This window comes from Asterias amurensis, chromosome 6 (genome assembly GCF_032118995.1).
Source record: "Asterias amurensis chromosome 6, ASM3211899v1".
Classification (NCBI taxonomy): domain Eukaryota; kingdom Metazoa; phylum Echinodermata; class Asteroidea; order Forcipulatida; family Asteriidae; genus Asterias; species Asterias amurensis.
The window spans coordinates 2,027,863-2,051,627 of record NC_092653.1 but is presented as its reverse complement, the minus strand read 5'-3'; the positions used below and the strand labels follow the sequence as shown (position 1 = coordinate 2,051,627).

Sequence of the window (23,765 nt, the reverse complement as noted above, 5' to 3'; positions counted from 1 at the left end):
CATGCACACACAAAAACCACAACTACTTAATATAAAAACACGGGTGTTCTTACGTACCTCAACAGTTTTAATTTCATGTTGCGTGTAGTCGCTGGATCCCAGCTTCCGCAATCCATCCAAACTGGAAATTCGGCCGTCGATTACGGACTGGATTGCCCGCAAGTTCTCCAAAGCCGTGGACACTGCCAAGTGTTCATCCGCCATGACCGTTACTCAACCGATCTGGGGAAGAAATCTAACTCAAGGATCCACCTTCAGATCTGGGAAAAATCTATGAAAATGACGGGACATTTCTGGGTGTCGCACTCTGACAACATCAAGCAGACATATTTTTTATGGGATCTAGTTCATACCATTTTTCATATAGGTAATGCAAAACCCAATGACTCACATTGAGGGGACAAATGTAGTTTTATATAATCTTACATTTTCAAAATGACGTAATTTATACCAACTACAGTTATTAAGTATTACCTATATAGCTACTTAAACTGTAAGATAATAATTATTATTTTATCATCAGATTTATGGAATTTGAATAAAGAAAATGTAATAAATCTAAAAGAAGTCTCCCCATATCATTAGTAGTTGGCCCCACACAGGTACTTCGTACACACACGACATAAAGTGCACGTACCTATCAATCACGTGAAGTGCTGACGTCATAAGTCGGCACCTTGTGAACTCATTCGCGCCAAACAAAAAAGTGAACATGGCCATAACGGGAGCTAAAACTCCGGCAAATCTCCCTTGGTAAGGACACTTTTCGTAAAATTTTAGTTTGCTTACATCAATGCTAACCACAACCTTTCTCTAACGCAGTGGTTGTCTGATTTTCTATTAAAATTGAGGGGCTCTAAGTGGTTTTTAAGAATAAAATGTGCATTTGCCAGCGATTTTGTCAATAAAAACCGGCTAGTGTGTAATAATGCAATATGGAGCCACCTGCAGTGTGCCAAGCAGTGCAGCTGAATTCCGCCCTCTTGTGTGCATTAATTTATCAGACCACAAAATTCAAGTTATTGGCACTTTTTTGTTTGCCTTACAGTGTAGGAAATGTCCTAACTAAGGCAAGGGGTTTGAATAATGTTGGTTTGGCGGAGGAAAATCAATTGCTACTTTATTGCTTTTGCAGCGTTCAAATCAAATCAAATGATTGAAGATGTTCGCATGCTAGACACACCAGGGCGAGTGGCTTGTAGTAGATGGCTATACTACTACGTGAGTGGAGTGTTATCTACGATATGCGATAAGATTAGAAGTGTGTAATGATTTTTTTTTAAATTTAACAACACACTTCTTGTAGTATACGTACAAGCTTACAAACAAGATGCCTTAACCGACCGACAGTTCAACTTTTCGTCAAATGTGTACCAACATGGAGCAGTGTTTTCCATTTTTGTCCAACATCGGTAACTTACACTTTACTTACACAGAAGTTGGACAAAATGGAAAACACTACAAATTGATTAGGGAATACTGCTCCATGTTCGTACACATTTTTGAGGACAGGTGTAAGATGCACAATTGTCGACAATCTTATAAGTTTTATTACTGGAGTTGAAAAACAATTTTTCAATATTTAATTTGTGTTCCTTGCCACACAGGGTGGAGAAGTACAGGCCAAATAAGTTGGAAGACCTCATCTCACATCAAGAAATTATCTCAACAAGTGAGTTATTTATGAAATCATTTAAGCATTAAAAATAAATACTGCTTTAGTAGTAATGGCCTCACATGGACCTGTGCAGAGTTTCTCTCAAAGAGGTATGACCGGGAGAACAGACTGACTCTGAGTAAAACAGAAGATCTCTGGAGGGAAAGTTGCTACGGAGCGTTTAGCATCCTACCTTAACACTACAGTGGTCTGCTGGCCAAATGCCAGTAAAAACATCTCGGGAGCAGTCTAATTTCTCGCCAAGTGGTTCTGCTGGATAGTTCAGTGTTAGAAAGCATCCCATGAATTATGGACAAGTGCAAAAGCTGACAAACCAATGAAATGAAAAGCTTACAGGTCCTTCTGGCTAGTCAATGAAAATGTTGAGGACAAACCCTGGAGTTGAAAGCAAGGATCAGAGAGTAGACAAGATAGTTTTAAGTCATGTTTATTTTAAAGTAGGACAACAATCGTTTTGACCCTAGAAGAGAGTTTCTCAAAGACTTCAAACATCAGGCCATTAACTATTTTTTTGCATTTATTGACCCCTTGCACGCACGTCACACGGCGCAACTGTGCCTGCTCACCATGTTGGTGGGCAATATGTTTACCTGTAAATGCCGTGTCGCCTAAAATTCGCACTTCACTGAATAATGTGCAATGACATTGCCCACCAGTATATGTCATTTTGATGATGACATCAGGTGAATTGGGTCAATACCATAGCTCCTTTTATAAGCAGTTTGCAACAATTAATTCCATTTTCTTAATAATAGGACTTATGGAAATTCCTGTTTTTGTTTTCCTACCTCAACAGTTCAGAAGTTTATGAATGAAGATCGACTTCCTCATCTCCTCTTCTATGGACCTCCTGGTACCGGAAAGACCTCAACTATTCTTGCATGTGCGAAGCAGCTCTACACACCCAAGGAATTTAACTCCATGGTCTTAGAGGTATAATCAGGCACCTAGCTTTCTGGTTGCTGTTGGAATTTGCTCTTTTCATATCGGTTGAAAAATACCCCTCTGATAGCCAGCATCTTGCCAGAGGGAATCATTGTATTATGTTTTTACTGAAATTTGTTTGTGCACACTGAATGATAATATACAAATATAACATGGTTTGAGGGTAACTAGTCGATATTAGCTCCCTGAGGTATTGGCAAACTAGTTTGTCAACTTCCAATACATGTTATATTTGTTTTACTATACTTCATACATATTCAGATGACAACTGAAATAAAATGCATTCTGGATAAATATTTTCATGAACTTTTTTGAAATTTAATTTCTGCACTTTATGAACACAAAACTGACTCTGATGAAAACAAAAACTGACCGAATCTGTTATGATTCATAAATAAACACAAGGAACAGACGCATTTATCCAAACCAAATAGTGCAATTATAATATGTCCAGGCCTGTGTGCTGCGTTTGTGAAAGGGCAAGGGCGCCAAGGTAAATTTCCACTGAAGCATTACAAGAGCACCAAGGCAATGACCAGGGCATGGAGGCAATTGCCTTTGTTGCCTCCGTGAAGTATCAGACTTGTATGTCCACCATCTCAAAATGGCTTCTTGTGATTTGTTTGTAGTGTGTACTGAACTGTACTATCTTGTGGTTTGAGGAAAATAAAGTTTTTATGTTTGTATATTTCCAGTTGAATGCTTCAGATGACAGAGGTATCGGTATCGTTAGAGGTCCTATCCTCAGCTTTGCCAGCACAAGAACAATCTTCAAGTCTGGATTTAAGTTGGTCATCCTTGACGAGGCAGATGCTATGACAAATGATGCTCAGAATGCACTCAGGAGAGGTACAACAAATGTTTGACTATAACTGGAACTATACAATAAAAGTTTTGGTTTATTTCTCAAGTACAACACAACCACAGACCTGGGCTCAATTTCATAAAGCCTGTAAGCACCAAAAACTTGCTAAGCAAAGACAAGAATTGCTAAACAGAAACAGGTTAATATGTATTTGGTTTGCGGTAACACCATGTGTGTATCAACTTGCCAGGTAGAGTTTGTACTTAGAGAACTGTCTTGCTTAATTCGTCTACCGCCAAGTAGATTTATCGGATGTTTATCGGGAGACTTCGGGAGACTTCGGGAGACTTCTCAGTTCTGAAAAGGAACTGTCCTGCTTTTTAACTACTACCCAGGCAGAAGGTATAAGAATTGGCTGGGACTACTACTTTAGCTTATAGGATCGTAATTAACTGTACTACCAAGGAGTCATTTCTTGAATGGGAGACTTTTCAGCGCTAGGTGGCAGCAGACTTATCGGGTAAATTTCCATTGTTTACGTAGTTCTGAACATGCGCATAATTCTGAGAACAATGGATTTACCCGGTAATTCTGCTGCCACCTATCGTCCCAGAAAGTCTCCTATTGATCTCACTCTGCTCAAAGTTTCGACTAGCTTGCTCTAGTCATCTTCTGGAGACTCGGGTTAACAGCCCAAAATACATTAAGTTTACATACTTGGGACTGGTGCTCCCAAATAAAATTATCAAGCTGTATTGTTTGTTTAAAGCCATTGGACCCTTTCGGTAAACACAATTGTCCAAGGCCCACACTTCGTGTATCACAACTTATATATAAAATAACAATCCTGTGGAAATTTAGGCTCAATCGGACATCGGAGTCGGGAGAAAATAACGGGAAAACCCACTCCTGTTTTCGCGCGTTTCGCCGTGTCATGACATGTGTTTATAACAAATCCATAATTCTCGCTAACGAGAATTTATATTGTTTTACCGTTTTCTCAAAAAGTAAAGCATTTCATGGACTAATGTTTCAAGAGAAGTCTTTCACCATTACCTTCTGTAAACCCTGTAAATTATTTGTAAATCTGTGAACTTTTTTTTTTGTCTGTACCGAAAGGGTCCAATGGCTTTAACATCTTTATGAAGTTGGGCCCAGGACTTTTCACAAAACACAAAACTTGAATGTTTTGTTTTCAAATCCAGTCCAACACCATATGTTTTTGATCTTAAAATAAAATTATTTTTCATGTCTTTCCCTTCATAGTGATTGAGAAGTTCACAGAGAATACTCGGTTTTGCTTAATCTGCAACTATCTGTCCAAGATCATCCCTGCACTTCAGTCTCGGTGTACAAGGTTTCGCTTCGGACCTCTGGACATGAAGCAAATGGTACCCAGGGTGCAACATGTTATCAATGAAGAGAAGTAAGAAATGTCAGATCTTGAAATAGAAAATGATCCAGTGAGGTTTTTGGAAATACTACATACGTACATAAGTCTCTTTTATCAGTTGTGGTGGTTCTGAGTCAATGGTGAATTATTCGACCTTTTGATCAGTATGCTCTGATCGTATTCAGGCGAAAGCGTTGAGGTTTCAACGGAAAGTTGTTACACAAAGGGTTATTTGCAGAACTTAGCAAAACCTATTGTATTTTCACTCTGCAAAGTTTTATATCCCACTTCTGACTTCAGTTCGGGTGTAATGTATATCCGCCGAAATTGTGTAAACAGCCTTTCTCAGATGATTTTGTTGTCTCCTGGAACAACTTTATAGTGCTTTAAATTTTTTGGAATCAGTTTGACAGCTGACTTTTATAATCCATTCGGACATTCTATTCACCCATCAGACTACGCTTTGATTCACCAACTAAGGCTGCCTCCTGCAGGGTTCAAGACCAGCTTAGACTGCCCCTTCGAATATCAAAACCAGCTAAGGCTAGAGAGTTTTGAGAATCACTCCCCTCTACCAAACAACCAAAGTTTAAATTTAAATCTGAAAAGCTGTGAAAAGATTATTTATTTTCGTTATTTTTTTACAGAGTGAATGTGACTGAGGATGGACTGAATGCACTGGTTACTTTGTCCAAAGGAGATATGCGTCGTTCAATCAACATACTACAGGTAACATTGATTCTACAATACTTGTTGAGTTATGGTGTTGGAATTTGTTAGAGTCAGGAAGGATCCTAGTAACCACTCATGGGATCAGGCATACCACCAATCAGAGTCCAACAGTTTGGGTGTTACGGAATGTTGTTGGACTGAGGACTGCACTAGTAAACTGATTATGCTTTACATGGGATCAGGCATACCACCAATCAGAGTCCAACAGTTTGGGTGTTACTGAATGGTGTTGGACTTGAGACTGCAGTAGTAAACTGATTATGCTTTACATGGGATCAGGCATACCACCATAATCAGAGTCCAACAGTTTGGGTGTTGAGTTACTGAATGGTGTTGGACTGAGGACTGCAGTAGTAAACTGATTATGCTTTAAATGTGATCAGGCATACCACCATAATCAGAGTCCAACAGTTTGGGTGTTGAGTTACTGAATGGTGTTGGACTGAGGACAGTGCACTAGTAAACTGATTATGGTTTACATGGGATCAGGCATACCACCATAATCAGAGTCCAGTAGTTTGAGTGTTGAGCTACTGAATGGAAGGACTGCACAAGTAAACTGATTACGCTTCACATGGGATCAGACGTACCACCTCAATTAGAGTCTTGGGTGTTGAGTTCAAATGTTGTTGGATTTTGTCAGATTGAGAAAAGATCCTCGTAAAACACTTCTATGAGTTGATGCTAATGAAAATTTCATGGGATAATGCACTTACACTTAAAGACAGTGGACACTATTGGTAATTGTCAAAGACCAGTCTTCTCACTTGGTGTATGTCATCATATACATAAAATAACAAACCTGTGAAAATTTGAGCTCAATCGGTCATTGAAGTTGCGAGATAATAATGAAAGAAAAAAACACCCTTGTCACACAAAGTTGTGTGCGTTTAGATGGTTGATTTCGAGACCTCAAGTTCTAAATCTGAGATCTCAAAATCAAATTCGTGGAAAAATACTTTTTCTCGATTACTATGGCACTTCAGAGGGAGCCGTTTCTCACAATGTTATATACCATCAACCTCTCCCCATTACTCATCACCAAGTAACCATTACTTGTTAACAAGTAAGGTTTTATGCTAATAATTATTTTGAACAACTACCAATAGTTTCCACTGCCTTTAGTAACATTTAAAGCCATTGGACCCTTTCGGTACAGAAAAAAAAAAAAAGTTCACAGATTTACAAATAATTTACAGGGTTTACAGAAGGTAATAGTGAAAGACTTCTCTTGAAATATTATTCACTGAAATGCTTTACTTTTTGAGAAAACGGTAAAACAGTATAAATTCTCGTTAACGAGAATTACGGAGTTGTTATAAACACATGTCATGACACGGTGAAACGCGCAAAAACAGGAGTGGGTTTTCCCGTTATTTTCTCCCGACTCCGATGTCCGATTGAGCTTAAATTTCCACAGGTTTGTTATTTTATATATAAGTTGTGATACACAAAGTGTGGGACTTGGACAATACTGTTCACCAAAAGTGTATAATGGCTTTAAAGATTATCAAGTCTTTCTTTTTACATTTCACAACAGAGTACATCCATGGCATATGATATTGTCAATGAAGAGAACGTTTACCAGTGTACAGGGCACCCGCTGAGGTCGGACATTGAGAGCATCGTAGACTGGATGTTGAACAAAGACTACACAACGGCATATAACAGTATCCTCAATCAATCGATTAATAAATGAATCAATCACATTGGGAGCTTGGGTTCATCGCTATGACTTTCTACGGACAGTAGATATTTTCTAACTTGCCTAGACTTTTTGCTGGATCTGAGAGTTTTTAGACTGGAATGTCCTAGATTTAAATCTTCTGATTATGTGATTTGAACTGTACACAGATTATTGTTAAATAGCCTTAAAAAAAACCATCAAAACCTTTACACAGACCGACCCTAGTTTTAAATCAAATTTGCCTGTATTTATTAACATATTTTTTTAAACATCACTCTTAATTGCTAAGCAAAGTGTTATGTCACAATACAAATCACTATGGCAAAACTGGCAACTCATCTTAAGGTGACTCTAAGTGTTTTAAGAAATCTACCCATGACCTGTTTTTCCTGCATGATTTGATTCTTCCTTACATGTTATGATGAACAGACATAATGAAACTGAAGACGTTGAAAGGTTTGGCACTTCAAGATATACTGACTGAGGTCCACATTTATGTACACAGAAGTGAGTAGGAGAAATTAGCACAGTAGTAAGACACTTGATACTCTACAGGGGTCTGAAAACCAACTTTGCAAGACTGTAATTTCATTCTTGTTTGGGGGACAAGCCTGGAGTTTCATCTTCGAGAGGGCAAGGCCCTTTTCATTTTGCGATGGGGCACTTCCATTCGAAAATCTTAAAAGTCTATTGTGAAGTTTTGAAGGGGCACCAAGGCCAAGATCAGGGCAACAGAGGCTGTGGCATTCATGTAATTCTATCCCTGGTGGAGCACTGTGGATACTGTTCATAGAAGCTTCCTGTAGGTGTGTCAAGCCCAAGCGGTTAAGAGCATTGGACTTGAACTCTGGTGTTTCTGATCAGCAGAGTATGGGTTTGAATCCCGGTCATGACACTTGTATCCTTAAGCAAGACACTTTGCCATTATTGTCCTTTGGGATTGGACATTAAGCCGTAGGTTCCATTCTAGGATCGGCAGTGAAAGTAAAAAAAACGGAATGCTTTTCATGGAAGAATAGGCATAAACCTCAGTATTTCTGAATCACATAGCAAGCACCCTTGTTTACAGGTTTCCTCAGGCAGGCGAGCTGCAGTGATTAAGTTCACTTAATATATAATAATAATAACTCCAGGGGTTACTAAAAGACGGAAACGCCATCTTCCATGTGCAGCTTAAAACTTGAAGCCAAGTTTCAGACCTTTTTTGACAGCAATGAATCACTGCTCTTGCAATGACAGTTCAAAAATTAGTAATGGTTTGGAACCTAGCAGAGTCCTTCCCAAAAGCTGATATGAACTTGACTGTAAAGCTTGTTTTTTCCTCTTTTTTTTCCATAGTTGATTTCCCGATGAAAGTACGAGTATATCTTCTTGAGAAAATGGCAGACACAGAGTAAGGATACTGTTATGATTTTACAGGATGGCTTATGGATTATTAATTTTATACAACTATGTGTGTAAAGTAATCTACACCTGGGTACCAAAAGATTGTTAAATGGATTTCCTCAAATGAATTTTGCATATTTTGGAGCTCCTTGTAAATGTAGTTTCAAAAAAGAAGGGGAAAAAAGCCCAAAGACATTCATTTACAACAAAAACTTCCACTTGTGGATGTTTCTTTCTTCAAATGTATATGCATTTTTCAGTTGACGCTCTATTTGACAATTGTCGATCCCGATATGAAATTGCTTATGAGCCTTGTTGATTCTGTGCCTTTTTGGTTCTGAGAAGAACCAGGCCATTATAGTCTAAGAACCAACCCTTCTCTTTAAAGAGAATGTTAAACTTATACTTGACTTCACTTTCTGTATTGATAGGCATCGTCTGGCCGCGGGCACCAGTGAGAAAATCCAACTAGGATCTCTACTTTCTGCATTTCAAATCGCTAGAGACATGGTCACAGATGAGGCATGATGGGATACATGATGTCATCAAACAATCCTTTAAACGCCAGACCCGTGGTTACATTTTGCTACACTGCTTTAGACCCTTACGCACATGACGTCGCTCGAGTAGAGCACCCTGCTGCCCTCACATAGAGGTCAAAGGGTAGTTGCTCTTTTGTCTATCCTGTGCACTGTGCGTACAAGTGCGTTTTGATTGTTTCGTCATCGGATCACCTCTGAGATGGCAGCTGGATGACGACAATGCATAAGGTCTGTTGTTGAAACTTGCCAAATAGACTGTACCAATTCTGGATTTAACCCTTACTTTGAATGCAGTAAAACATCAAGATGGTTGCTTTTTGGAGATTGTGCATACAGAGAATCTGAGCTTTCTGTAAAAGCCAGCCTTGAAATTGATGAATAACTCATGTTTTTGGAGAGGACACAGCATCATCAGATGCCTCTTACAAACAATGGCATGGCTTAAAACTAACACTGATGGACCCAGGTCCGAGGCCTTTGATTTTAGAATTGGGCCAGTAACTCGCAATGGGACAAGCCCAGTGGTCTTGTGTTTTTCAATTGAATAAAGTACTATCTAATAGTAAACAAATGTCGACTGTGACTGTGATACTATCTTTCAATTCTGTTTCAAGACTTTTGCAGTACACATAAAAACACAAATGAAATAGATCTTCCCTGGGTGCTTGTTCAATTCATTTTGATTCTGGTCTCGTAACAAACAAACTCTGGTCCAGTAAAACGGTTGAGCTACAAGCCCTACGCTCTTATGGATTTTTGTCCCCAAATTCGAGCTCTGATTTGTGAAATTTCCATCAGTTTTCTTGTATCATGTATTAAGTTTATAAGAGCTTAGGCCATCATGTCCAAGTTGATGGTGTTTTCAGTGGCTATGGTAGATTGGCTGGTAATTTGGTTGATAATTCTTTATTTTTAACAATGTCGTTGCAGCCAAGAAGTCTCCTTGATTCATACAAAGTTTATAATCTTAAAGTTAAAGCCTATTTTCAATTTAAACTTGTAAGTTTAATATTATAAAGCATCCATCTTGTAATAATCTTATTTTCATGACTACCTCAGTAAAAGAGGATTCAACTAGAAAGATCTATGCACTTTTTTGATACACGCTTGGAAGTATTTTATGCTAAAGATTAGGGCGAATTCTGTAAAAAATTACTATGTGAATGGTATTTGCCTAATCAATAAAACAGTGTACACAACTTGTACATGTATTTTCAGAAAAAAAAGTGAATTGTGTTCTTTATTTGTTTTGACTTTATTATAATGAAGTAATTCCTTTCAAATGATGCTTCTTCAAAAAACAAATCAAACCCTTGAAATGATCAATCGGATGGACTGGTATTGCAAGCATTTATTTTCCCAATTTCATCAAAGTAAACAAAACAAATTTAGAGAGTTGTTTGTTTAGATGATCTTCCCATCAAGGAAACTAGGCAAATGCGAGAGAATATAAACGCCAAGCTGGCAATAGACTTGTGGACAAGTCACTAAATGTCTGTCACGGTGATAGCGTTCCAACTCTCCTGTGATTCCTGCGGTATTCTTGCGAGACTGCTGGCCCTGCAAGACTACTGTTCTCAAGACTGGGGAGTAGAAGTCGGGCAACCAGCAGTTCGCGCGAGAGCAGTGATCTCGCGAAAGCACCGCCACAACTCGAGTATCTCACCACGTGGGACCATTAACGACATGTCCACAAGTCAAGGTGGCAACAGTCAAGCTCTGTCCTACAAACACTGGTTTAATGTCTATGATTCTGAATTGCACAAATCAAGAAACTGTGATTCAATAAATAGATGTCAATACTTATTCTAGTCATTGCGAAATCAGCAGCTAGCTTAGGGGATCCGAACATTGGGATTGCAAGTCCTGCAGTCTAACCAATGGAAGAAAATTTTTGTCTTTAAATGCAGTGGACACTTTTGGTAATTACTCAAAATGATTATTAGCATAAAACCTTACTTGGTAACAAGTAATGGGGAGCTGTTGATAGTTTAAAACATTTTGAAAAACAGCTCTCTCTGAAGTAACATAGTTTTCGAGAAAGAAGTAATTTTCGCCGAATTTGATTTTGAGACCTCAGAATTAGATTTTGAAGTCTCAAAATCAAACATCTGAAAGGCAAAGCACACAACTTCGCGTGACAAGGGTGTTTTTTCTTTCATTATTACCTTGCAACTTCGACGACCATTTGAGCTCAAATTTTCAGTTTTGTTATTTTATGCATATGTTGAGATACACCAAGTGAGCAGACTGGTCTTTGACAATTACCAAGTGTCCAGTGTCTTTAACGGTAAGCAAATTTATGTGTTTACTGTAGCAGCAAAAAATGCTAAGGTGCAAGTGTATATCAAAGGTTAGTAGAAAAATTGGGCGACCATGTTGCGCGTTCGTGAGCTTACAAGTTAGCAGTGCTATAAAATGGAAATCGTGCAGAAAGCACAAAATCGGCCGCTATGAAATTGGGCCCAAGACTGAAGCATTCCAGGTCTAGAATAACCAACCAAAATCCTAAAAGCAGTTTTCATGAAGTTTCATTCTGCAAATAATATCCCTGAGTTGTCTCCACCAAAATTAAAAAAAAGTTATATAAAAGACAATACAGGGCCAGGCAAAAGTTTATGCTAGGAATACATTCATGAATGTACACATTTTATTACAAAATCCTTCACATATTTTTCATTCATAAAACATCCTAAAACTAAGTAATTTTTTAAATAAAAAACAATTGCTTACATCATAAAATGACTTGGTAAATACATTTGAGATAACGTTCAAATGTAGCGGATAGAAGGATTATGTACTGCACATGTAAAAAATAATCTTTTTTGAAATTCACCTGAAGGCAGTGTCAAGTGTAAATGTTTGTTTGAGAAGACATTATTCCCCATGTAGGAAGATTTAAATGTATGTGTCTTCAGAATCTGAAATTACTGTTTAGAAAGGGAAGGTTAGAAAATATAGTAAACTTCACTTTTAAGGAAGGGTATAGTCTTATTCGATGACACCTTCCCCTCAAAAACACAAGGACAACACCTTCAATTTGATAAACTGACGTGTTGAGTTTTCTCAAAATTTCTTTGAAGTTGGATTTTCAATTTTTTACCCAGACTGGTTTCTATTTGCACCAAAACAATTGTCACTTGTTAACTATTTTGTACATTCATGGTGTTACCGATAATACACTTTTCATTATTAGTCTTGACTTATAGTGAAATACCAATGCTGCATTCAATTAAAAAAGGCTACTAAAAATGTTTTTAAAAACATTGCAGGCAGTTGAACCTTTTACTTACTGGCCAGTTAATAACAAACTAGGCTTAAAACCATCCACCAGTATACATAAAACTTACATTATTTTGCTATAAAAGTCTAATACAAAAGCCTACTAATTTATGTACACTCAGCAAAGCGAGATGGCAGACTATTTTAAGACCTCCCTATAATTAATTTATAAAAATTTTCATCATATTTTATACAACATAGCAAAATTACAAATGGTGAAGTGAACAATCTCTTGCCAAAGATGGCGACAGTTTCTAAAAGAATATTTTCTACAATAAACATCATTATTGTTCCTAAAATTACTGACTTGTTCAAACAGTTATAAGTTGATGTTGTCAGTTTAGTCTGGTGGGGAAACAGTTGAAATTCCTTTGGATAGGTTGGTTTTCAGTACTTGAGGCCCTGAGATGAGTATATATGGGAATCACTCAAAAAGAGTGACCAAATTATACGTGTACATACATTTAATGCAAACATTACAACAGAGACAAATTCTGCTTAAAGGCCCGGTCACACAGGCCCCGATAACGATAACGATAACGAGAACGATAAAAATGCACGCCCTCGATTGGTTGAATGAGTGTGGGCGTATTCTGCGAGGAGCATTTCAACCAATCGAGGGCGTGCATTTTTATCGTTCTCGTTATCGGGGCCTGTGTGACCGGGCCTTAAGGGTTCATTTCGTGTTTACTGAGTTTCCAGTAACCACAAGAAAAGGCATGCTAACCTTTAGATGCTTACTGTATGAAAATGAATAATGGTTAACACGCAAGCTGACAGCCAAGTTTCCTTGCCAACTTGTGAACTACACTTTGCACATTTTCCTGCTATAGTTGAGCAGAGCTATGAAATTGGCTCCAGGATTTAGTCTTCACCATATCATTCACATTAATTGATACACAAAATGGCTGCCAGGGTAGCTGCATGATGTATCTGCAAGAATGTAATTCCCTCCAAATTATACAAATTAACTTGACTAATTAAACTTTATAGTGGTGGTTTTAAAAAATGACTTATTGAAATAAGTACCAGCATTTTATTACTTTCTTTTCAGTTAAAAATGAAAAATATACAGGATTAACATTTACAGTGCAATGGCGAGATTTTAATCTTGTTGGAAGTACATAATAATAACTCAAAAGTAACAATATAGGACACTCAAAGTGAGGAATTCATTGGAAAAAGTAAAAGATTCTAAAAACCTACAGAATACCAAAAGAATGTTTGAAACAGAATTAGGGGTTACAAAAGCTTTTTAAAAAATATGAAAAAGGAAACATGCCAGAAGGAGTAAAAAAATATGAAGTAACGGCTCAGCTGATTCAAGGAAAGTTACGAATTACATTTTGAGTAAAAGACCAAAAGTCAAATTCATCTCCATAGAACTACTGATAATTATTGACAGACAAGGGGTGCTTTTTCGCGACTGTAACCAAAACTGTTTCGATTGATGGCCAGTGTTTAACCAATGGCAAGTTTAACTGAAACAGTAATTGGTAACTACTGCCAAAAACGCACCCCGTGCTTAGTATGTCGATACACAACTTTATTGTGGTAGTCATCACCATTTATAGGTGTAATCAAAATAAGGCTGGCCCTCTTACAAATCCCTGGAACCCTTTCGCAAATAGCGGAATTGTTGAATGAGGTGCATGCTGGTCTAGCTAGCGATCAAACTTAATTGCTATTAGACCAGCATGCACCTCGTTTCAAGTACCAAGTACTTGCGATAAGGTCTTTGGGCACAAGCCCCTCTGACTAAATTGCATACGATTGTCCACTAAAACAAGTATTTACTGTGCAGACCTCGATTTCAAATTTCATAGAGCTTGTTCATCTTCAAAGCTTAGTTCTGGAGTACAAAACAACCAGAACGATGCAATCTTCAAATCAATCCCTTCCGACTCCCCCAGTTATCAAAACCAAGTCGTACGGTTCCCGCTCTTTCCAATATGCAGCAGTTTAGTTGGAACAGTCTTCAGAGGTTGTCAAACAGGCTGAGACATCAGAACAATTCAAAACCCGGATAAAAACATATCTGTTTACTTTGTACAATAATTGTTGATTTCCATTGACAGCGCATAGGGACCTCACGGTGATATGCGCTATATAGGAATGGTTTTTGTTATTATTAAACAGAAAGTAGTGCTTTGAGTGAACATTTTCAAAAATATCAGTTGCAAACGGTACATCAAATGTTGTTATGGCTGGTAACCTTCTTCTGGTAAGAACAATTGTTTAGCACTTAGAAGAGCAGTGTCAAGATAAGTACAAGTTGGTGGTCAATTTTTTAAGAAGAAAATGTCATGAACCAATCCCTCAGGAAGTTATAAAAGCTATGAACTCTGTTAAAAGTGACAATGTGTATTTTTAAAAAGTAAAAATGAAGTTGACAGGCCTTTTGATACACATTGTGCAGTGGAAGATTAAAGGTTAAAAGACATACTATTAATTGTAACAAAGGAAAGGCTGTGTTTTTTTCACGGCCATGATATCTGACCCTTGCAAAAGAGTAGTAAAGTTGTATTGATTACAAGTGTTAACCTACATGTACCAGGCTTTAGAAGAATTTTCAGGCTATTTTATCACAATTTTTCTGATTTTCCAAGGTTAGAAAAATTCAGAAATCAGAATAAGGAAGAATATCATGCCTACTAACAGCTACAGGAAGCATTAGCAAAGTTTGTGGAGAAATCTAGGCTGTGGAGGCCATTAGAATAATATTGAAATCAGGGGAACATCTTCTTGGTGTGACATGACAGAGTTTGGACCCTTGAGGTTCATAAGGGAAACTTCGAAACGGCAACTTTTGGCTAAAGCTACGGCTAGATTAGCGCGTCTGTCAGTGTTGAAGTATAGGCAGACGCGCGCAATCTACAGCTACAGCTGAAGGCGAAGTCACCGTTTCAGACACGGCCTTACTTGTTCCATCAACCAGCGTGTTTCACACTAGGGGTGTTGGCGGTCGTAACCAACAACCGTTTGGTCAATGATTGACAAATGGCCAATTCAACCGAAACAGTTATTGGTTACGACCGCCAAAAGGCACCCATGATCATGGTTTGCTTGGCCTCAAAATCAACCAATAGCATAGGTGTATGAATCATCCAAAGGATTGTGGGTTACACCATAGAAAGGACCCCCCTTCTCCTTGGTAAAACCAACAGTGAAAACCCAAGTGATTTTTTTCCCAATCGAAAACGTACAACAACTAGAAAACTAAAACTGCACGAATATCCACCCCTATCAAAAGATTTATTACTATTATTTATACATGTAAATATTGCTTGTTTTTGGTCAATGTTTCAGTCAATAAAATAAGTTGTGCGGCATTTCTAAATCGTCACTCAAATTTAACACTTGTTTAAAATCTCCCAAAAAACAATTAGAATAATTTCTGATTGATGGAGTGGTCCAAAGTTGTATAGTCTGTAGATAATGGACTGTATACAAAAAATCAACCCCCGAGCAGAGCAAAAAAAAAAAGGAAAAAAGTACAGAATTTGTTAAAATTTTAGTTAAAAAAGGGGAAAATGTTAGCAGTAAAAAAAATCCCTATGTACTGATTTAATCTCCGTATTAACTCCTTAACATGTGCCAATTCTAGCACGTTTTAAGAAGCCTTGCCGATCTCAATCTACCATTTCTACTTTTTCTGACTGGCGTGATGAGCTTTCTCTTGGCGGGCGAGAGAGATTTCTTGCCTTTTGGCGACTCCGACGCTTTCTTATTCAAGCTTCTTAGAGCTCTTTGCGCTAGGGGTACCTCTGGTTCTATCGGAGAGTTACGCGTATTGTAGATCTTTTGCTTTACGGGAGTTACAGGCTTCTTCGCAACCTTACGCTTCTCATACCCATTAGAATTAGTAAACGAAGAAGAAGAAGAGCTTTGGCCATTTGAGGTTGGAGTCTCGTCAGGCTCATGCCAAATAGCTGATGTTTTCCTTCTCTTCTGTGTCCATCCTGTACAGAAATCAGGATAATCATTCTTGCACTCAAAACAGCTGCATTTTTTCTCAACCTCTGGAGGGGTTACCCAAGGAGATGGATGTGACGTGTACTTGTGAGGTTTGAACCTATTACCTTCTTTTACTTGGCTGTATGGAAAATTGATGTACGACTCCCCACAGACTTCTATTCTATGCTCTCTTTGGTCTGCCCTCCATTCCTCCCACTCTCCGTCATCCTCCCAAATGGGTTCCTCAACTCTTCGCTTTCTATTTCTCGCCCAGAACGCTTTGGTTGTTACGTCCTCTTCCGTAAGCTCTGGGTACCAGAAGCGGAAGGTGAAGTCTCTGTAGGCATTTGTACGCTTCAGCTTCGGGCGGAAGGTCCCGAAACCTTGAAGGCCGAGAAAGTCTGTCTCGCCTTTCAAACGTAGTATTGTGCCCTCATCCTCGACTGGCTCTGCCTCCTTTGAGATTTCAGGAGTACTCATATCTGTGCGGGGTGTTTGACACGCTTTAGCTTCCTCGTCAACTTCCTCGTCAGAGTCCTCTTCGTCAGAGTCTTCCTCGTCAGAGTCCTCCTCTTTACAGTCCTCCTCTGTGGCCGTTGTTGGACTGCTCACCTTGTTGGCTTTCGATGGACTGCTCACCTTGTTGGCTTCCGTTGGACTGCTCTCCTTGTTGGCTTTCGTTGGACTGCTCTCCTTGTTGGCTTTCGTTGGACTGCTCTCCTCCTTTGCTTTTGTTGGACTGCTCTCCTTCTTTGCTTTCGTTGGACTGCTCTCCTTAGTTGTTGAAGGACTTCCACTCTTTTCAGTGTCTGTTGGTTTAGGTTTTTCTCTAGGGAAGTCGAAGACGAGTGTTATGGCTGTAGTGTTGTCTGCTCGCAGAGAGCGATTTACCCATCTATTAATCGAATTCTTCACCAGACGTTGAGAGATTGTTTCTCGCATCTTCTCACCCTACAAGACACGAGGAAAAAATGTATTAAGATTTATTGCAGAGTTTGAGGTGACAACATGGACTTGAGTTGTTGTGGTTTTGAACTGAAGTTTTTACACCTCTTATCCTTTTTAAAGGCAGTGGACGCTATTAGTAATTGTCAAAGATTAGCCTTCACAGTTGGTGTATCTCAACATATGCATAAAATAACAAACCTGTGAAAATTTGAGCTCACACGAAGTTGTGTGCGTTTAGATGGTTGATTTCGAGACCTCAAGTTCTAAATCTGAGGTCCCAAAATCAAATTCATGGAAAATTACTTCTTTCGCAAAAACTATTGCACTTCATTGGGAGCCATTTCTTACAATGTTTTATACCATCAACCATTACCTATTACCAAAAATACCAAGTAAGGTTTTATGCTAATAATTATTTTGAGTAAATACCAATAGTGTCCAATGCATTCTGCATCAAAATTTGTTGTAGAATGCTGAAGTGAAACAAGGTCTTTAGAATGTTGGTTTTAATGCTCTGTTCAGTTTGGAGCATTCTATTTGGTTATATTTTGATTACTTTTGAAAAGAATGAATATCAATTTGTGATTTTTTTGCGGATCGACACACAGTTTGCACGTATAAGCTAGGTTGTGCATAGGCAGAGCCCTGGGTAGTATAGACCTTTATAATAGTTATATATAAAAACTAGAGGGCGCACTGGTGATACTTCTTGCACAAACGCGACGAGATCGCACGGAGACACACGTGCACCATTCTGTATGCGCATTGAATATGAAACACACATTGGAGTTTGTGTTTATTGAACGCTACACGATACGTTTTTTTCAACTTACAAAATGGCAGCACAAACACCGCTAAGCAATGCCTGTTTTGTCAACTTAGAAAATGGCCGCCTGCTGGGTTGCGTTATTAGGCCAGGGAGCCCTCTAGTTTTTATATATAACTCTTTGACCTTTATCATGGTGCAGCCATCTTGATTTTCTCCCATTCAAATCAATGTAACCAAACTGAGGCTGCAAGGAGAATTAGTCTGGTTCCTTTTCATATAATGAATATCAGAATGATTCTCAGAATCTGTTACTGTTGTTGGATACAGGGAACATGACCAAGACTGCATCCCCACCATGCAAAGTTTTAAATCCTACTAACAAGTAACTGTACTTACCCTGCTCTTTTCAAAGTTATACAAGGAGATGATGTAGATTGATTCGCTAGAGCTGAGCATGTTCCAGAGGCCATCACTCCCGAGAACCAGGCACTTGTGAACCTTAGGGTTAAGAATGTGATGACTAATATCTGGCGATGGCGAGACGACGTAGTCATCGTGTAGCGTGCTGTAACTCCATAGATCACCTGAGAATGACATTTTGATAAAGAAACGACATTTTAAACAATGTTTAGAAAGTTACAAAGCAGTCACCACTTTGCCAAGTGGCACACAGCACATACTATTTTCTTTATTCATTTGGTTTAGATCAACTCTTTCAAGGATAATGCTTTCCAGTTTTAATCCAATTTATGCACACAAAACACCTACATCTGGGATGACATTTCGCCCCGGCAGAGCTGCTATCATTTGCATCTTGCAAGTAGGGAGTTATTTAGACCTACACCCAACAATATGGATACACAAATTTCATAGATGGGGAGTTTTCCAGATTTGTTTAAATCTGAACATGGAAATATTGGTTTAATTTCAGGGAACTTTCTGCAGAATCGGGGAGAGCTGGCAGCAGCTATACCCTTTTTTCAGGCTAAAACCTTAGTATTGTATTGCATGCCAGGCTAAAACCTCAGTATTGTATTGCATGATTTGTTGATGAATCTTTTGGCTGTGTAGAAAAACAAATAAGAACACTTGACCAAGCTCAAAGTTGCCTGAAAAGGGAACTATCCATGGCATATAAAACAAACCTTACCTAATGATCTTGCAACTGCTAGAAATGGAATCTTATCCACATTAGTGCTTCTTCTAACCGGTCCAGTGTGACTCAGCTTCGTGCGTTCCCAGACCACCCTCTGTACACCATTCTTGGCGAGCACCTGCCCTCCGATCGCTTCAATTCTCTTCACCTCCTTTGGAGATTCCGGTTTATGGTCGATGGTAACTGCCCGAGCCTTGAGAAAGCGTGATGTGTGGGTGTTGACGCCAAGCACCGCACGTGAGTCCCCAACGTGAGCCACATACATGTGTCTCCCTCTGATGATGGCAATACAGGCTGTGGTACCAGCAGTACTTGGATAGCCCGACTTAGTCCGATTCCAGTTACCTATTCGTGCAAATAACCAATGGATGATACAGCATAGATTAGAGATTGAATACAATGTGTGAGAATATGAACGGTTGTAAAATGGCAACTGTTACCTTATGATGCAAATAACCAACGGTTGATACAGCAGAATTTAGAGTCCTATATTAGCCGTGCAATATAGGTTTTTACCACCACTCCATTCTGCGAATCTGATTGGGGGCCCAAATTCAAAGAACTACGAAGCAGAAAACACTGCTGAAAATGTTTCTGCTATGCAACAAAATTGCAGGTTACCAGTCATAGGTTGTACGAAGATTTGTATTTTGGCTGGTAACCATATTCTAGTAAGCATAATATTGTTTTGCTATACTATTTTTTTGCTATAGCAGCTCTATGAAATTGAGCTCGGGTCTTCTCTGCAATCATTGAATTGTATTATAAGGCCCAGCCCTTGGCCAAATTTCATAGTTGCTTTTAAAAGCACAAAAAATAACTAGTGGCGTAAAAAAATTACGCTTACCATAATAATTAATTTTGGTTTTTACCCATATATACCGATGTATGTAGCACTGTATACTCAGTACTTTCCCTGAGTCCTGTGAAAAAAATCACAGGCATTTTACTCGGGTGGGATTCGAACCCACGACCTTTGCAATTCTAGAGCAGTGTTATACCAACTAGACCGCCGAGATTGCCCGGAAGCTAGAGACAGTTCGAATCCTATGTTTTAGCAGTGGGTACTGCAAACGATTTAATAGATGTTAAATTTGCATCGGGGATAAAGAATATTAATTACCAGAATAAGGTTACCAGCCAAACTACCATGTCACAAGTGCAATTTGTGACTGGTATCCTCCTCATTTCTGCTCTATGAAATTTGGCCCTGGAAATGCACAGAGGCAACGGCCAATGTTTTGCCGTTTCCTTTAGTGACAGTACAAATGGAAGAGCCCTTTGTAACATAACAAAATATTTCTCTCTTATCTCCTCATAAAGCCTGATTTTTAAAATAAAAGTCCCTACCTCTTTTGTTTCAAATATTTTTTTAAAGCATCCCTGTTGGCTTCCTTTTTAGACGCGGCCTCCTTTTAAAAATTATTTTCAAATAATATTTTTAAAAAGGAGGACGCTACACAATGTGTTTTTTTTTTTGGCCTTATGTCTCACTGTAAGTAACAGTGATAGTTGACAGTTTTCAGTCAGTCAAAGCAGTAGGACAAATTATGGATAAGGTTTCCTGTGCCTTAATGTACGCTCTCCAAATTTCCAATTTTTTTAGCTAGACCAATTTTTCAAAAACAAGGTCCAACAGTCCAAGGGCGAGCAGAACCCAAGGGCCAATATCTTTGCATTATATGAAAGGAAATTCAATAACTAAGAATTTGTGTTTGACATGAGGCCGAGTAAAAAAAAGAGAAGCGGGAGGGACTTCACATTTAATATTTCAAGATTGCTGCCAAAGTAGCGAAATAACAAACAGGTCTCCCTGTCATTTTAAATGATCACCGATTGATCACTGCTTGTGTCGCACAGACAACTGCCCACAGCGGTCCTACTAAAAGCTGACAACAAGCTTCCAACAAGTCCAGAGCGCCGACAACACGCCGCCAACAAGTTTTAAATACCTCAAAAATGGTAAATAAACCATAGATATATTAGAACTTCTGTGTTCTGTAATATAAACATAAATTTAATGGAAAAACTTCACGAAAAGTGTGTATTTTTTAACCCAAAAAAAGTTTCACTTGCACGGAAAGCGGTCGGACGCCATCTTGGCTTAAAAACCGTGTTTGGACCAGACCATTATGATACGGGTAGATTTAGCACTTGTCAACAACAGAGGGCGGGCTTCATGTGAAGACCTTCACTGCAGTGTGCACAGTGCGTGACGCCCGCCCTCTACTGCTAAATCTGACTAACCCGCATCATAATGGACTGGTCCAAACACGATTTTAAGCCAAGATGGCGTCCAACCGTTTTCCGTGAAAGTTAAGGTTTTTTTCTGGTTAAAAACTCACACTTTTCGTGAAGTTTTCCATTAAATTTATGTTTATATTACAGAACACACATAGTTTTAATATATCTATGGTTTATTTGCCATTTTTGAGGTATTTAAAACTTGTTGTCGGCGCTCTGGACTTGTTGTCGGCTTTTAGTAGGACACGCCCACAGATTGTCACTGTCAGATTGTGTGTTGTTTAAATCACAATCTAGAACACCCATGGAGAACAGTGTTTTGACACTGATGGGGCTACCCTGTATGAACAAGAATAATTATTGAAAAATAATTAATGTCATAATAATAATCAAAATGAGTTCTGCAAAGTTCATTACGGTTTTACCTGAACCGTTAAAAACATAACTTGTGTCGCCGGATGATCGGTTAAAGGCAGTGGACACTATTGGTAATTGTCAAAGACTAGCCTTTACAGTTGGTGTATCTCAACATATGCATAAAATAACAAACCTGTGAAAATTTGAGCTCAATCGGTCATCGAACTTGCGAGATAATAATGAAAGAAAAAATACCCTTGTCACAAGAAGTTGTGTGCGTTTAGATAATTGATTTTGAGACCTCAAGTTCTAAACTTGAGGTCTCGAAATCAAATTCGTGGAAAATTACTTCTTTCTAGAAAACTTTGGCACTTCAGAGGGAGCCATTTTTCACAATGTTTTATATCATCAACCTCTCCCCATTACTTGTCACCAAGAAAGGTTTTGCGCTAATAATTATTTTGAGTAATTACCAATAGTGTCCACTGCCTTTAATATGTCATCGGTTAAATTGTTATGTTTTGTAACCGTGTAATCGGCGCAGGCTAACCATAAAGCAAGCTCTAGCGGCTAACTAAGTTCCAACACCAGTCTGATTGTGATTTTAGCATATTTATAGAATAGTTGAATTTTTTTTTTTTTTTTTTTTATAATTAAATATCATTTTGTACCAGTAGGCCTAAATATAAAACTTATGTGGCCCCAATAAAAAGAAGCGGGTGGGGCTACTTAAAAGTTTGATGTATTTTCTTTTACTTTATCACCTTATCACTGTAAAACATTCATAAAATTACTAAATTAGAGACTAAGTTTAGAGTGAATCACTGAATACATTTAGTTAAATTAATAACAACAAATCACAAATTGCAATAACGTTTTACTAACAAAACTTAAAAGAGATAATCAGAGAAATAATTAATTATGAAACAAAGTGATGCTATGAGAAGCCAGACTAAAATTTGTGCTTCACAAAAAACAGTCACTTTATTTTCAGGGCCATTACGGATTTTGACAGTGAAATTTGCTGGTGTTCTGGCAAAATATCCACTGCCCAAAGCAAGGCTGAAAAAAAACAAAAAAACAATACGATTAATTAATTAAACAATTGCATAAAAAACGTTCGTAGAAACAAATAAACTATATTTACCTCTTTTCTTCCACATAGCCTCCTGTGTTTTTAGGAATCCTTCTTTGATGGCTTGTTTAACCTTGGCCGGGTCTTTCGACTCAAATCCACGTTGTTCTTTGATGAAGTCCCACAACATGTCGCGTGCAAACACTGCAGCTTCCCGCCCACCATGCCCATCAAAAACACCAAAAAATGCAATATCATTATCTTCTCTTCGCTCATATCGTATAGAAACCATATCTTCCATGTAATCCCTACCCCCCTTGTTTGAGTCGCTCGACACTCGGATCCCCAAAACTTGTCTTTTGGGAGGCATTTTGGGGGTCGATTTTTCGCTACTCAGTCCGGTCTCCATCTTGCTTGATTGACGATACCGGGATGTTTGCGCGCACTCCATGGTTTTCACCGCGCGAATGATTCTTTTGTGTATACGGTTTGACCTTGTTCGTCTTGTTCCAGCTTGTAGAAATACGGCCTTCTGATTGGTCAGTCGGTAAGACTAACCATTTAACTCGATTTATAATTCGGTGTCTGTTTCATAATCTCGATTAAGAGGTCAAACTTTGGTTAACTCGGTTTATGAATATCTTGTTTTAAGAAGACGGAGAAATAAAAGTATTTTTAGGTGGGGTTTTCAGTTTTTCGTTTTATTTAGGAGTACACATAAAGTGTATTAGTGAGTTTTGGGGAAAACAATTGGCTATTTGCGGGACTAATTTATATTTTTTAATAAGCAGAAAAGGGAAAAACAACTG

At 38.4% G+C, this 23,765-nt stretch overlaps 3 protein-coding genes and 1 long non-coding RNA gene across 5 annotated transcripts in view; 2 read left to right on the top strand and 2 right to left on the bottom strand.

Annotated features, from left to right (window-relative positions):
* The window catches only part of LOC139938365 (kinase suppressor of Ras 2-like), a 46,983-nt gene extending 46,663 nt beyond the window's left edge, over positions 1-320 (bottom strand). For both annotated transcript variants that reach the window (XM_071933828.1, XM_071933829.1), the window contains exon 1: positions 58-320. In XM_071933828.1, the coding sequence (XP_071789929.1) occupies positions 58-204 (147 nt within the window). In that variant the 5' untranslated portion in view covers positions 205-320. The remainder of the gene's footprint in view (positions 1-57) is intronic.
* A 365-nt stretch (positions 321-685) lies between these two features.
* LOC139938376 (replication factor C subunit 5-like) lies at positions 686-10,378 on the top strand. Its single transcript, XM_071933844.1, has 10 exons — positions 686-753; positions 1,608-1,672; positions 2,475-2,611; positions 3,319-3,472; positions 4,695-4,854; positions 5,469-5,550; positions 7,094-7,223; positions 7,670-7,747; positions 8,579-8,633; positions 9,058-10,378. The coding sequence occupies exons 1-10, from the start codon at positions 713-715 to the stop codon at positions 9,152-9,154; spliced, it is 999 nt and encodes a 332-aa protein (XP_071789945.1). The 5' UTR covers positions 686-712; the 3' UTR covers positions 9,155-10,378.
* A 1,420-nt stretch (positions 10,379-11,798) lies between these two features.
* On the top strand, positions 11,799-14,741 carry LOC139939209 (uncharacterized). Its single transcript, XR_011786274.1, has 2 exons — positions 11,799-12,954; positions 13,124-14,741. It is a non-coding gene; the product is annotated as an uncharacterized lncRNA (long non-coding RNA).
* Positions 12,954-23,396, bottom strand: LOC139939208 (uncharacterized). Its single transcript, XM_071935003.1, has 4 exons — positions 23,029-23,396; positions 19,275-19,625; positions 18,521-18,708; positions 12,954-17,358 (listed from the first exon to the last, which is right to left on the bottom strand). The coding sequence occupies exons 1-4, from the start codon at positions 23,363-23,365 to the stop codon at positions 16,054-16,056; spliced, it is 2,181 nt and encodes a 726-aa protein (XP_071791104.1). The 5' UTR covers positions 23,366-23,396; the 3' UTR covers positions 12,954-16,053.
* Positions 23,397-23,765: the final 369 nt, after the last annotated feature.

What these genes read in the sequence shown, in the direction of transcription:
- LOC139939208 (XM_071935003.1), bottom strand. Translation starts at nt 23,365, where the DNA reads ATGGAGACCGGACTGAGTAGCGAAAAATCGACCCCCAAAATGCCTCCC. An exon ending in GGCTATGTGGAAGAAAAGAG is followed by an intron (nt 19,626 to 23,028) that starts GTAAATATAGTT and finishes TTGCACGAATAG; the next exon opens with GTAACTGGAATCGGACTAAG. An exon ending in ATAACTTTGAAAAGAGCAGG is followed by an intron (nt 17,359 to 18,520) that starts GTAAGTACAGTT and finishes CGTGTCTTGTAG; the next exon opens with GGTGAGAAGATGCGAGAAAC.
- LOC139938376 (XM_071933844.1), top strand. Translation starts at nt 713, where the DNA reads ATGGCCATAACGGGAGCTAAAACTCCGGCAAATCTCCCTTG. An exon ending in GTTCAATCAACATACTACAG is followed by an intron (nt 5,551 to 7,093) that starts GTAACATTGATT and finishes ATTTCACAACAG; the next exon opens with AGTACATCCATGGCATATGA. An exon ending in CTACACAACGGCATATAACA is followed by an intron (nt 7,224 to 7,669) that starts GTATCCTCAATC and finishes TATGATGAACAG; the next exon opens with ACATAATGAAACTGAAGACG.